This window comes from Acomys minous (assembly GCF_964271855.1).
Source record: "Acomys minous genome assembly, chromosome: 18".
Lineage (NCBI taxonomy): Eukaryota > Metazoa > Chordata > Mammalia > Rodentia > Muridae > Acomys > Acomys minous.
In genome coordinates, this window is record NC_140501.1 from 40,313,177 (window position 1) to 40,328,179 (window position 15,003).

At 43.2% G+C, this 15,003-nt stretch overlaps 2 protein-coding genes across 7 annotated transcripts in view; both read right to left on the reverse strand.

Moving 5' to 3' along the window:
* SUGT1 (SGT1 homolog, MIS12 kinetochore complex assembly cochaperone) overlaps window positions 1-3,853 on the reverse strand; it is a 37,730-nt gene extending 33,877 nt beyond the window's left edge. The window contains exons 1-2 of one of the 2 annotated variants that reach the window (XM_084767954.1): window positions 3,608-3,853; window positions 3,462-3,519 (exon numbers count right to left, since the gene is read on the reverse strand). In XM_084767954.1, the coding sequence (XP_084624080.1) occupies window positions 3,462-3,519; window positions 3,608-3,645 (96 nt within the window). In that variant the 5' untranslated portion in view covers window positions 3,646-3,853. The remainder of the gene's footprint in view (window positions 1-3,461; window positions 3,520-3,607) is intronic. The other variant, XM_084767953.1, reaches the window with a different exon arrangement.
* A 7,460-nt stretch (window positions 3,854-11,313) lies between these two features.
* ELF1 (E74 like ETS transcription factor 1) overlaps window positions 11,314-15,003 on the reverse strand; it is a 100,817-nt gene continuing 97,127 nt past the window's right edge. For all 5 annotated transcript variants that reach the window (XM_084767943.1, XM_084767940.1, XM_084767944.1 and 2 more), the window contains one exon: window positions 11,314-13,431. In XM_084767943.1, coding sequence (XP_084624069.1) covers window positions 12,837-13,431 — 595 coding nt within the window. In that variant the 3' untranslated portion in view covers window positions 11,314-12,836. The remainder of the gene's footprint in view (window positions 13,432-15,003) is intronic.

Here is a 15,003-nt window from a genome sequence, read left to right on the forward strand (position 1 = left end):
CACTTACAGAAAACAAAATACGTGGGTTCAGGGTTAGAGCACTTGAATAGCATCAATTCCATCACCATAAGGAAAAAGAAACAAGCAAGCAAAAACCACAGAACCAGAACAACAATTAGGAAGAAAAATGTAAGGCATTACAATTAAGACTTTAGATAGATAAGGGATGTAGCTCAGTCAGTACAGTGCTTGCCTAGCATACACGAAGCCCTGGGTTTGATCCCTAACACATTATAAAACTGGGTATGGTGACACTGGACTTGTAATCCCAGGATGCATGGGGGTGAGAAGTTCAAGGTCATCCTCAGCTACATACGAGTTGAAGGTAGCTTGGAATATGTGAAACCCTGCCTCAATAAACAAAGACTTGGAAACTGGAGCTGTAGGAGGAGGAGTGGTAGCCCGTGCACTTCGCATGCATGAGGACCAGCAAGGATGCCAAGTGTTGTAATTGGGGCTAGCTCTTAATAAATGGCCAAATATTTAAATTCTGCTTTCTTTTGTTTTTCGAGACATGGTTTCTCTGTGTAGCCTTGGCTGTCCTGGACTCACATTGTAGACTAGGCTGGACTAGAACTCACAGTGATCCAATTGCCTCTGCTTCCCTCGGTGCTGGGATTAAAGACAAGCAACACCCTGCCAGCTATATATTTAAAATTTTAAGCCCTTTTAAAATGCTAATTAAGATTCAAAGAATCTCTGGATATCTAGATAGATGGATGGATGGATGGATAGATGGATGGATGGATGGGTGGATGGGTGGATGGATGGATGGATAGATAGATGGATGGATGGATGGATGTCTGGTCCTTTTCTTTTCCAAACAGTCACCTAAGGTCTAAGCACAGAAACACTGATCCATTTATTTAAAATCATTTAGCACCGCGGGAGAGAACACCACCAGAACTGATTGCTGCTACACGGCAATCTCAGTTGTGCTCTCAACAAAGTGACTTCCAAGTCAGCTTCTAGCTGACAGATCATAGAGCCCAGTCCTCTCTCTTCCAGATGACCTTAATCCCTTGAAACTAGAAACCTGTTGCTTCCAGGCTGCTTTGCTTTGAGCAAGTTAACCTTTTCACTCTTTACTTCAACTCCCTACTGAGTAAAATGTGGCTAATGCCAAAGGCAAGTGTTACAAGAATCCTGCAGGAGACCTTGCCCCTCCTGCATACCAAGTGCTACACTAAACAGAGCAGCAAGCAAGATAGACAAAACCCCTGTTGCCTGGAGGCTATTTTTGGGCCTAATTTAGATTTAAACAGAAAAGTTAGTTCCTCAGAGCAGGGGTCATTGCAGGTAAAATCTAAAGAAATAGGCATCCCCAAGTAAAATGAGATATATAGGTCAAGTGTATGTTGGGCAAAGAAGCAGAACTAGCTAGAAGCATTCAAAACAGTATAGCTCTAAAGGGAGACAAGAAGTTCCAAGATGTCCACAGCACCAGGGACCCTGCCAGCCATTGTATGGGGTTTGGATCTTCAATACGAGGAAAGGTCATGAGAAGTTTTAGTAGGAAAGTGACACGACCCAACTTTCATTCTGGCCACTGTTATCATTTATACAGTAAAACAAAGCAGGGCCAGAAACAGTGTCAGTCACCCCCCCCCCAAAAAAAAATCCCCTTTCCCAAAGTCCAGCATTTACACAAAAGCTGAGTTTTCTCAGGGGCCAGAAGATGGCTCCTACTTGCTAAAAGGAGTTTTCTCTTCTCTGGCAAAAGGAACATATGGATCTTCCACTACCGTGTGATAGTGGTGCCTATTAGCATGTCATGGTCAAGGCTAGCCTCTACACTGGTCACACCCCCTACTCATAAGCCCCCTACTACAGCTCAGACTCCCTTCTTCCCAGGCACTGCTCACCATATAAGCCAGGAGATGAGGCAATCACACTCCCCTCACTTCTCTCTGCTTTCCTGTGAGACAACCTTGTCAGTTTGGAATAAACTTTTTACCCTTTCCACCCGCCTTCCGTTGGTCTCTTTACTGTGACCATTTTCATCCAAACAGAAGAAACTAATGAAGTCCACAATGTGTGGTAGGCACAGAGGTTATAGAGTGTTACAGGGAATACATTAGAAGGAGCAGTATCTCTCGGCGATCCCCCGGCTCTAGGGGCAGCCTGTATCTGTACCCAGCACTCAGTAAGCTTTCAATTATTATTCATTTCCTCCTCCTTTCTCAGTCTTCCCATAATCTCCATGTTGACTTTATTTCCTTTTTAAAGAAATATAAGAAAATTTGCCTCTGTAGTCCTAATCTCAAGGGCACTAATGCCTCGGCTTTTTTGCTTTCTCTGTGTAGCCCTGACTGTGCTGGAACTTTCTAAGACCACGCCTGCCTGTCTCCCAAGGGCTGGGTTTAAAGGCCTCCACCAGGCGGCTCACTAATGCCTCGTGATGGAACCTACTAATCTGGCCTGATGATCACTCTGGGGACCTAACAACACAAAATCTGAAACAAGCAAGCAAAAATGTAGCTCTACTACTAGTCCAATAGCCTCTAGAACACTGTTTCTCTGAAGCCAAAATGGTTCCTGTGTGACTCTTTGAGCTCTGAAGTGTTAGGCAGAGTTTCACACATCTAACTTAACTTTGTCGCAGAGGATGACGAGTTTCTGACCTCACGCACTCACCACCTGAGTACTAGGATTACAGCCCTGTGCCACCATACTTGATAGGTGCTGACGACTTTTGGGATTCCAGCCAGGGCTCCTAAGCAACATCCTTATAAAGCTAGTTTATTCTAGACTTCACCTGAAATGGCCCAAAGACAACTCATGTAATATTTAAAATGTAGCCAGGGCTTACTGGGACATCCAAAGCCCTCACGGGATCCAAAGTTTGAGGCCAACAATTGTATTGTATAAAGAACAAGCAGAGGCATCTGCCTTGTTTAGTTGTTTTTCGACACAGGGTTTCTCTGTGTAGTAAGTAGCCCTGGTTGTCCTGGACTGGCTTTGTCGACGAGGCCGGCCCCATACGCCTGCCTGCTGGGAGTAGAGGTGTGTGCCTCCATGCCCGGCTGGGAAAATATTCTTTAGTAAACTTAGTTAATTAAGGGCACTTAACAGCACCTGGCACGTAAGGGTAACCATAACTGTCAAGGTGAAGAAACGGTACACCAAGCCCTATTTTCGCCTTTTCCTTGATCATAAACGCCATTAAAAGAAGTCGTTTCAGGCCAACACGGTTGGCAACTACGCGTCCAAGAAATAAATCAGAGGGGGGTGGCCCGCCAGTAGCTTGTGAGGTGCCTAAGTCCGGGGAGTGGAAGGGCAAGATCTGGGCAAAAGGGCCACTAAGGGGACAAAGGGATGGATCTCAGGGTCTTAATCTGGGGACTGAGACACATTACAAATTGTAGCTCTGGCCCCACGAGCGTTACTCTGGGAAAAAGGCAGCGTCTGTAGGAACTCCACACTCCCCGTGCGAACGGAGCAGAAATAAACTCACTCACCTCTAACGCCGCCTGAGGGTCCTCGTCGATCAGTGCATCTGAGAAGCTCTGGAAAAACCTGCCAGGAAAACAACGACTTCAGCAGGGATCGCTAACCAAGGGACGAACAGTAAGACAAACAGCAAAAGGTGAAGAAAGTCACGCACCGCTGGGACGTTGCAGGTCCTGCTGCAGCTGCCGCCATCCTTAAGAGCCACTAAAGCTTCTGCCCGAGCGTTTCCTACCTTGGTTACCAGCTCCGCCGCCGCCCAGGTAGGGGGGAAACTTCTGAAGAAACACCAACAGAGCTTCCGTCCCTTGTAGCCAATCAGCAGCCGCGCAGCAGGCGGCTGCGGAAAAAGGAGGCGAAGGGCGGGCAGGTGGGCGCAGGGCCGGCTGGGAAAGAGGAGGAAACGCTCTCCGGCCACGCCCCCTACCCGTGCCGTGCGCGAGGCCCCGCCCCCCGAGGGCGTGGCCTTGAGGCCAGCGCCCCACCGCGTGCCCGTGGGGCCTCCCGCGCGGCTGGCCGGCTTTCTAATATTGCCTCAAAACCCCGCCGTAAGGTACTGGGAAGGGTCCGGGAGCTCGCGCATCCGCTAAGGCGTGCCACGTTAAGCTCCGTTTTCATCATGGCTACCGCAGGCCGCCTAGTTGCGCGTGACGTCATTCGTGGCTGCCCGGTCTCTTCCGGCAGCACAGCCGGGTGTGGCGCCTCGTCAGTTCGCACGGCCGGTCGTGGAGAACCCTGAGGGGATGGCTCGCCGGAAGTCGAGTTACCGGCTTGGAGAATGGGGTTTTCCGGAGGCGCTGCCAGGTTGCCCTGCTCCACACCCCAAGCTTCCTTCCTAGTGGGCTTTCCAAACCAAGAAAAACCTGTTTTGAAGGCGCCGAGTGGATGAAAGTGGCCTACAACTGATTGTCTTAGTGTCGCCTTGTGTTCTAACCAACGGGTCAGTCAGCCCTTCCCTCCCATCCACGCCGTCCTTAGAGCCAAAGATCAGACTGGAAAGCTTCCTGCGAGTTCCTTGAGACTTAAGTGGTAAGGGGCAACAGGAAGGAGTGGAAATGACAGGCTCAGCAGAGCAAGTAGCAGATTCAAAGTATCCGGACTGCACACCAAACTTGATTTAAAAGCTGTTAATATGTTCAAAAAGTCATTTTTACCAAATCCATTCTAGCAGATGAAATGAGTGGATGCCTTCTTCAAACATGGTTGACGTAAGACCTCAGTCTGGAAACTTTAGGGTCGACGAAGAAAAATTAGAATTCGGGCGTTTGCTTACATGTTCTCACTGTTAAGCTCCTCCACTTTCCTGAGTTTTAACTTTGAAAGATCTGACTTTTATCTTCCCCACCTTCTAGCACCTTTTTCCCCCATTCAGGCCAAAATCCTCACTGTGTGTGCCCGCTATCCTGGGCATCCTCGGTTTTTGTTAAAACATCCACCAACCACTCACTCCATGCAACTGCAAAAAATAAGGGGGAGGGGAGCGTTTGAAAATAAAATGAAACTTGAGCTCATATTTAAGTTGGAGAAACGGAAGGTACAAAGATTAAGTGCCGAGTCATCAAAAGATAGAGGTGTGGAATAATAAAAGGTTTTAAGTGTTAGAAACTTGCAACCTGTAGGTCTATGCCATCTCCATTGTAAATGGATGGTCTGAGGGGAAAGAGTAGGGCTGATAGAAGATAGCATGTCAAAGGAAGGAATCGGAATCCACTGGTGATAGGAATGGAGGTTTGAGAGAGACTTGAGGCAGAACAGGGCCAGCTGGACGCTAAACTCAAAAAGGTGCAGGTTTCTCACTTGAGTAATTTGAACTAGAAAACTGAAGCTAAGCAGATTTGCAAGGGAAGCTACAGAGTTTTACTTTGGGTCTTTTGATTTAAGCTTGTCCTACGTTTCTGTGTAGCCAGCAGACACTAAACTATAAACATGCCTTAAGGTGAGGATTGTCTTCCGCACAAACATTTAAAGCAAATCAGTTTTCCTCAGTTTGCAGGGATGGTTTGTTTATTTTTGTTTTTGTTTTTGGTTTTTTTTTTTTTTTTTGAGACAGGGTTTCTCTGTGTAACATCTCTCTCTAGCATCCTCTGCCTCCTGAGTGCTAGGATTAAAGGTGACCACCACCACGCCTGGCCAGTTTGCAGTTCTCTGTACAGTTTGATTTGAATTACTTCTTGGATACATTTATTGCAGATACTTTGGGCTGTCATTTCATAATATTGTCGTAAACAAGTTTCCATATAGAAAAATTTATAATTGTTTCTTCTGTCATATGTAAGACTGCCTGTGCAAAGGCTATGGAAATATTTCCTTTTAGAGCTTTTACTATCCACATTAAAGTCTATTATTTATATATGTTGACAACAGGGATATAAAAGTTCATTCTCTCCTCCACAAAACACCAACCAACCTGACTTACTGAAAAGATCTTCATTTCCCCCTAAATTTGATGGCTACTGGATTGTTCTATTCAAAATTCAAGGCATCTTTTTCTAAATAGAATTGTCAGACCTACCAGCACATTCATTTAGAATTTTCTAGACTCCACCTGGTGATGTGGCACAGGCCTGTAATCCCATAATCCCAACACTCAAGGAGGCAGAGGCAGGAGGATCGGTGTTGAGTTCAAGGACAGCTAAGGCTACACAGAGAAACCCTGTCTGGGGAAAAAAAAATTTTTCTAGACTCTAAAACTGTTAGGTTTCTGTACCTAATAAATGACCCAGTCTTCAATATTTTTGTTAATAGTAGCACGAATGAACTGCTATCTGCTGATTGTGTGAAAAACTCTACTGAACTAATTTAAGATTTGGAGCTAGACATAGTGATACATGCCTTAATCCCAGCACTGGGGAGGCAGAGGCAAGGGTATCATTTGAGTTTGAAGCTAGCCTGGTCTACAAAGCGAGCACAGGACAGTCAAGGCTACACAGAGAAACCCTGTCACAAAAATAATAAAACAAAAAACAACAACAAAAGATTTGGTTTAAGATCCAGTGAGGTGGCTCAGCAGATACATGCACTTGTTTCACAAGCCTGGAGAACTGAGTTTGCTCCTCAGACTTAGGAAAAGGTGGAAGGAGAGAACCAACTCCAAAAAGTTGCTCTGTCCTCACACTTATCTCCTCCCCCCTCTCCTCCCTCTCCCTTCCTCCCTCCTTCTCCAGCCCTCACACCCCTGTGTGTCTCACACAACAAAAAGATTTGGTTTAGTTGGGCTGTGACACACACTTCTAATCTCTAATTGTGAGTATGAAACAGGAGGATTGCCAGGTCAGCTTGAGCTATATAGTGAGTTCAAGGTCAGACAGAGCTATACATTGAGACTCTTGAAAAAAAGATAATTTACGCAAGTTGCTTATAGTATGTATATACCTATAAAATTTATTTAGTAGGCTAGAGAGATGGCTTAGAGGTTAAAAGTACTGGCTGTTCTCTAGGGAATCAGAGGTTCAATTCCCAGCACCCACATGGCAGCTCACACCCATCTGTAACTCTAGTCTCAGGGTATCCAACACCTCTCAGCTTCTGCAGGCACTTCACAAATGTGCGTGTGTGTGTGTGTGTGTGTGTGTGTGTGTGTGTGTGTGTGTGTGTGCGTGCAGACAAACACATGTGGTTTGAATGAGAATGCCATGGTGGCCATAAACTCATAATTTGAATGTTTGGTTACCAAGGAGTGGCACTATTTGAAAGAAAAAAAAAAAAAGATTAGGTGTGACCTTGTTGGATGAAGTGTCACTGGGGATGTGTTGGCTCAGTTTATTAACAATTAAACTTTATTATACAACCCAACTAGCATATACAAGAAGGAAAAAAAGGTTAAAGGGACAGAAGATTAAAACCTCCTGGAATCCGTTCGGCAGGGTTTTCATTTCATACTTTCCAAGTCCTTGAAGAATATTGGTTGCCCCAATTCCTCAGTTTTTTCTATTATCCAATGTCTCTCCGCAGCTGACGTCCCTTCATCATTACCAAATGTCAAAACTTCTATCCGTTTTCCCATCCCTTCATTTTTATACCTCAGCCTTTCTATCTGTCCAGTCAAATCTGCAATCTTTTCCAAAAGGATAGAACTTACTGACCCTTCCGGCTTTTCTATACCATTAGCCTGTCTTCTAATCCTTCTAAGCATGAAATATTGTAATAAAAGGACAATGAGAAAACAAAGAATTCTCTCTAAGTATAATGCAGGAAAGAGTTTTGCAACAGCAGTTGCAATTTTGCCAATACCCTGAAACAACATTTCTATCCCGTGGAATACTGAATCTTCCCTCATATCATTAGGGATTGTGGAACCCATCGGGCCCCACGTTGGGCGCCAGATGTTGGCTCAGTTTATTAACAATTAAACTTTATTATACAACCCAACTAGCATATACAAGAAGGAAAAAAAGGTTAAAGGGACAGAAGATTAAAACCTCCTGGAATCCGTTCGGCAGGACGGGTCCTTAGGTGTCTCAGTCCCACGAGCTGGTCCAGTCCTTTCCTCTCTCTCCGCGCCTTCTCCTTCTCTCCTTCTACCTCTTGTTTTTCTCTCCCCCACCTTCCCAGTCATATGCAAAGGGCGGTCCCTTCTCCCTTCGAGGGTCAATTAGGAAAACAATAGCCACGGTGGAGTTCCTATGTAGGCTTCCTGAATTCCAAGCCCAGGAAGGCTCCAAACAGTCTCTCACAAGATATTCATGGTGTGCCCCAAGGGTAAAGCCCGTCAAGACTGCTTCCACCTGAGACAAAGCTTAATCTTTCCTACAGGGATGAGTTTTGATGTTTTAAGGGCCCAAGCCAGGGCCAGTCCCTCACTCTTCCTGCTGCCTTTTGACCTGGATGTAGAACTGTCAGCTAACATGTCTGTCTGTATGTTGCCATGCTCACCACCATCAGAATAACAGACTAAACACTGACACTGTAAACGAGCCCCAATCAAATGCTTTATTTTTGAGCTGCCATGATCATGGTGTCTCTTCACAGCAATAGAATTCTTTTTTCTTTTTCTTTTTTTTCTTTTTTTTTTTTTTTTTGTTTTTCGAGACAGCGTTTTCGAGACAGTGTAGCCTTGGCTATCCTGGACTCGCTTTGTAGACCAGGCTGGCCTCAAACTCACAGCGATCCACCTGCCTCTACCTCCCAAGTGCTGGGATTAAAGGCGTGTGCCACCAGGCCCAGCTTCAGCAATAGAATTCTTAAGACACACATACATACCAAATAATGTTGTAAAGGTTATATTATCCTGACACATGCCTTAAATCCCAACGCTTGGGAGGCAAAACCAAGTGGATCCTTCAGATTCAAGGCCAGCCAGAGGACACAGTGAGTGAGACCCTGTCTCAAAATACAAACACATTCACAGACACACACACACACCACGTTGGAGTGATGTTTTATGCACTCTCTAACGGTTGTCTTCATATACTCAAATGCTGAATTCTGTACCAGCACAGCTGACTGGGTACACAGACTTTGGTATTGTTAAGCATCACCAGTCTCAGTGTTTTGTAAACACTGCTCTCCACGAGCTTCTGATTTGTTGATAAAGAGCTGACTGGCCTATAGCAAAGGCAGGAGCGAACAGGCAGAACTTGCAGAGAGAGAATAATTCTGGAAAAGAAAGAGGCAAGAAAAGATTCTCTTAAGAGACAAGGAGGAAGTAGGACTATGAAACTGAGGATAGAAAAACAAAACAAAAAACATGGCAGAACATAGATTAAACATAGGCTATAAGAGCTAGTTGGGAACAACAGTAAAGCTATTATCACACACACACACACACACTCCATGTGATTAGAGCAGTGGGGCACAGAAAATCCATATGGTTTTACATATACACAAATGGGTACTAATGTGTGAAAATTAGTTTACCACTGAGAGAGTAGGATACATCACATTGTAGAGATTTTTGTTTTGATTTTTTTTGTCCAAGTTTAGCAATTAATTGACCACGTTTCTAATAAAGCCCATTTTAGGGCTAGGGAGATGACTCAGCAAAAATAATCATTCACTGTGTAAGCCTGGTGACCTGAATTCGTGACCCCAGGACCCATGTAAAAGCTGGAAGCAGTAGCACAGGATCTCTAAGACCTACCTCAGCCCAGTGGATGGTGAGGACCCACACACAGTGTTATCTGATCTGTACTTGCATTCCTGAACATGCACTCAGACGTCTAAAAACTTTACTTAAAAGCCACATCCTCAACACCAGAAGTTTACTTTTTCTTTGGCTTTCTTTGACAGTCTCATTTAACCCAGGCGGGCCTCAGACTATGTAGTTGAGGGCGATCCTGAATTGCTGATCCTTCTGCTCTGTGTCCCTACGCACTGGGATTACAGGTTTGTATGATCACACCTACTATGTAAAAGCGGTGGTGGTGCACATCTTTAATCCCAGCACTCAGGAGGCAAAGGCAGACAGATCTCTGCGAGTTTGATGCCAGCCTGCTCTACAAAGTGAGTCCAGAACAGCCAGGGCTCTGTTTCACAAAGATACTCTGTCTTCAAAACCCAAAACAAACAAAAAACCCTACACATTAATATATGTAAATGAGATCTAATAACAAGTCTTGCCTCATAAACTGCTTTTTTACACATCCCAGGACCACCTGCCTAGGGATGGTACCACCCACAGAAGACGGAGCTCTCTCACAACAATCTTTAATTAAAAAAATGGCCCACAGTCCAATCTTTGGAGGCATTTTCTCAGCTGAGGGTCCTTCTTCCGAGATGACTATAGCTGTTGTCAAGTTGACAAAACCTAATGAGCAAAAGAGGTTATTGGGTCATGAGAACAGAGTCATAACCTAGTGGACAACTGCCATTATTTTGGAAGTAGACTTATTATCAATATGGTCTCCTCTTGCCTTCCTGCTCTTTTGAGAGCACCTTAATAACAAAATAGACTACATCATTAGTATTCTATTGTGTGATGTCTACAAACTGTTATATGGCATGGCAAAAGAGAAAAGGGAAGATAGCCTCCTACAACTCTGACTAGAAGCCTTGTTTTGTTTTTTGAGACAGGGTTTCTCTGTGTGGTCTTGCCTGTACTGGACTCACTCTGTAGACCAGACTGGCCTTGAACTCAGAGATCCGCCTGCCTCTGCCTCCCGAGTGCTGGGATTAAAGGCATGCGCCACACCAGCTAGAAGTCTTATAGAAACATCCAGTACTAAGCCCCGCACACCTGTAACCGGTACTCTCAGGGAGGCAGAGGCAGGCAGATCTCTGTGAGTTCAAGGCCAGCCTTGTGTATAAAGTGAGTCCAGGACAGCCAAGAGTACACAGAACAACCCTGTCTCAAAAACCCAAAAATAAAAAAATACTATAAAAAATAAAAAGCATCCGGTACCACTATAAATACTAGTACCGTGTGTGTGTGTGTGTGTGTGTGTGTGTGTGTGTGCGAGTGTGTGTATGTGTGTGTGTGTGCATGTGTGTGTGTGTGCGCGCGTGCGTGCGTGTGTGTGTGCCACGCGCGTGCATGCGTGTGTGTGTGTGTGTGTGTGTGTGTGTGTGTGTGTGTGTGTGTGTACGTACCTGCACGTGCTAAAGAAACATTTACCTGGGCTGATGTGATGCTCGGTGGGTAACAACACTCTGCAAGCCTGATAATCTGAATTCGACCCTGGGAACTCATGGTGGAAGAAATGAACCAAATCCCAAATGTTGTCCTCTATGTTCACACCAAGGCATGCACGTGGATGTGCATACACTATGGGAACAACACTTGCCAGGTGTGGTGGCATGTGCCTGCACTCAGGAGTCTGAAACAGAATCGATCACTAGTTCCAGGACAGCACAGTGTGCCCATGGAGGCCTTGTGTCAAAAAGGCGAAAGAAATAAAACAAGAAACATTTGCTTGAAAACAGAAATATTGAGAATTTTACATGATTTAATAATAAACAATTAAAGATACAAAAACGCTTAGAGGATTCCAAAATTTAAATTTTTGTTTAAATACAAATTCATTTTATAATATGAAAACATAATATTAGACCTCTAAACATAATGATTTTTATTCTACAAAAATTTCTATACTAGAAAATTTGCAGAAAACAGTTTCTTGTGACAGTAGATGTACATTATTTACAATTCAAAAAGTAATCTAAGAACTCTACTTCAGAAACTTGGATATATAATATCTTTGTATGCAGCTTCCCTTCCCCTTTACCCACAGTAAAAAATGACCCAAATAAAAAGCAATTATGCTTTTATAGTAACTGACTCAGCTACGTTAGCTCAGGATTCAGGTTGCTGTTTTGGCCCTTGGAGCCCTGACTCTCTCAGAATAGCAGCCTGTCATTTAGCACTCAGCACTTAAGTTTACTAATAAGCCACAAGACACAGTGGTCTAAGAATTAATGAACAAAAAACTTAGGAAGAATTCATGGCAGAATTTATCACCTTACTGATAATAAAATAATTTTGAGAGGAAAACATTTTAGCAGTATTTTACCTATATTTACATTAAGAAATAATCTGGTAATATTCTTAATAATTTTAAAGTATAGATATTTTAAAAATCATAAAATTTATAAGAAGGAAAGTTGGAGATTGTTTTGTTTAGTCCAGTGCATCTTTTCATTTTACCAGAATTGCAAAGACTCTGGCAGGTGAAGTGGCCTGCCCAGGGTTACACACATAGCTAGCGGAGGTGTCACTCACAGGCTGCTGCCTTTATACATTTCCAAAACTCAGGTTCAGACATTATCATAGGCATACTTAAATGTTTTTTGTATTTTTTTAAAGGTTTCCTGTAGCCCAGGCCAGGCTTCAGACCCACTTTGTAGCTAAGGCTGGCCTTGAACTCCTGATAGCCCTTCATCTACCTTCCAAGTGCTAGGATTACAATTGTACACCAATACACTGGGCTTACATTTCAATTTATGTCATTTTACAAATTCATAGTATATGAAACAGTGCAGCAAACTAAAGTCAAGCCAAGTGACATTACAATAATTTTAATAGTATAAAATAAGTCTCTTGCATCTAAAAGGGTCAAGACTTAAATTATACAAGTGGAATGAAAATATTTCCTATATAAATTTCCTGTTTATTTATACTTAAGTAGTATTTACAATCAGGAAGCTAATACAGTGTCAAGTTAGAAAAGAAGCTTTAAAAATACTCATATGATATAGCAAATGAAAAAAATCTCAAGAATGTCTTCATCGTATAAACTTCCCGCCCCTTCACACTGAGACCTGAAACATTTAGAGAGGAGAAGCGCTTGGGTTTTCCTCCTTACCTTGCCAAGTCAGAAGTAACTGTTTTAACAGTTATAAAATTTATAACTTCTGTGGACTTAGAAAAAAAAATCATGTTATGTTCGGATAACCGAAAAGTGAGTTCAATTAAAAAAAAATAACCACCCATAATTCCTTTGGTGTATTAATTAAAAAGAGCTGGGCTCTAGCAGCTCATTCTGTTTGATGGCCACCTGAGAGGGAAACCCGTTTGGACTGGATACCACCATCACATAAGGCTGTGGTTGCTGTTCAGTTTTCTCTGTGTCTTCATTCAAATGATCTTCAACCTTTCTCTCCACCTCTTGTTTAAGAGTTTTTGTTTCCTGAGCTTTGATAACAGAAGTGATCACAGTGCCAGGTGGGTGTGCAACCAGCTGTGAACCTCGAGACAGGGTCACCACAGGTGTAGCACTGAAGGACGGAGAGGAATCCATACTGACAGCTCCGTTGCAGATGGACTGAACATTCCTGGGAAGGACCTGCTGTACATGGGTAGGGCTGAAGACAAGCGAAGGGGGCGAGCCCGGCCTCTGCGCCTGAAGCATGACGTTCTCCTTCAGTACCGTCATGGGCTGCGATGATGGAATGGCTTGTAAAATAAACTTCTGTGACCCAGCACCTGCGGACGGGTCTGTGCTGGCTATCACTGTTGTGAGTGGCACTGTCTGGAGTGTGACTGTATGCAGCTGCTGGTTGCCGGGAGAAACGACTACCGGAACCTGGGTTGAAGCCTGTATCGTCCTATTGAGATCAACACACAGAAGTGAGACAATTAGACAATTAGAAATGGAACATCTTTTTAATCTTTAATACTTCACAAATTATTCTTAAAAGTAAGGCATCCGGTCCCATTGCTGCCTCCCCTGTTTCTATCACAGCAAAACTAACAACATGCCAAACCCTTTTTTCAACATTATACGGGCTGGCTGTGGTAGCAGCACACACTTGTAATCACCACACTCAGAAGGCAGAAGCAGTTCAAGGGCAGCCAAGGCTACAAAGAAAGACCCTGTGTCAAGTGAAAATCTACAAATATTGCCACATTAATACAAGTGAGTAAAGTATCAGCACACTAAATAAGGTACTTATGAATGAGCCCCTCTAAAGAAAAGTATGGAATCACCATACTGGCTCCTAATAAATAACAAACATCCCATAATTGTTTGTAATCTTTAACATAAGAGGAAAATGCTAGATAAACTTTTTTTAAAATTCCTATTTTAAGGATTATCTATTTCTTAATGGAGCTACTAGGATTTCGTAGCTCATGACTGGTACCAGATCAGCATCAAGTATGTCATGACTATAACTCCTACACAGTCTAAGCCCACAGAGAACAAAATTAAGGCCATACTTTCACAAAATAAAATACACATATATTTTAACAATTTTAGAGGCCAAAGTAATTCTCACAGTAATTTTTTCAGTACAGCATCTTTCTATGCTACCCAGACTAGCCCTGACCCTATTCACCAGTACACAGAATTATAGCAATATGCCACCCCACCCAGCACAAAATCACAATTTAACATAAAAGATGTTAATGTAAAATCCAGTTTATGGAACTAACTAGAATAATGAGCTAACCTCATTATTAAATAAAATGGTTCATAAATGATGTGATGACTCAATATAATTGTAAAAGCTCACATTTGTGATGTCTATAGGGTTGTTATTTGTTTGAGACATAAGCCTCACAGCCTAGGCTAGCCTTTATCGCCAGGTCCTGACTCTACCTCTCCAGTGCTAGGGTTATAGATATACACTGCCGCACATGGCTATTTATAGTTATGGTTACTGTTACTGTAAATCAGTTGAAAACTCTATCTTGAGTTCAACTGTTCTCTCTAAATTTGATAAAGTTATTTTGTGAAAGTTACACTTCAAATGGCTCAGTGCTAAATTAATCTCAACTAGCAAATTATTAAATAAAATTTTAGGCCAGACAATGGTGGTGCACGTCTTTAATCTCAGCACTTGGGAGGCAGAGGTGCCAGTGGATCTCTGTGAGTTCGAGGACAGCCTGGTCTTACAAAGTGAGTCCAGGACAGTAAAGGCTACACAGAGAAACCATGTCTCAAAAAACAAACAAAAACATAGTGCTAGTTATATGTGAGTGGCCACATATGAGAAGATAAATAGTCAATATGAAAAGTTAAAACAAAGAGTAAATGCAACTTCAAAAGAAGTGGGGAGGCACAGGATGACCGATCCATGTGGGAAACTAAAGCTCAGGTTCAGACTGCTACCCAAGTCACCATGGTCACCATCTGTCTCTGGGAGAATAGTAACAGCTCTTTTTCTTTCTTTCTT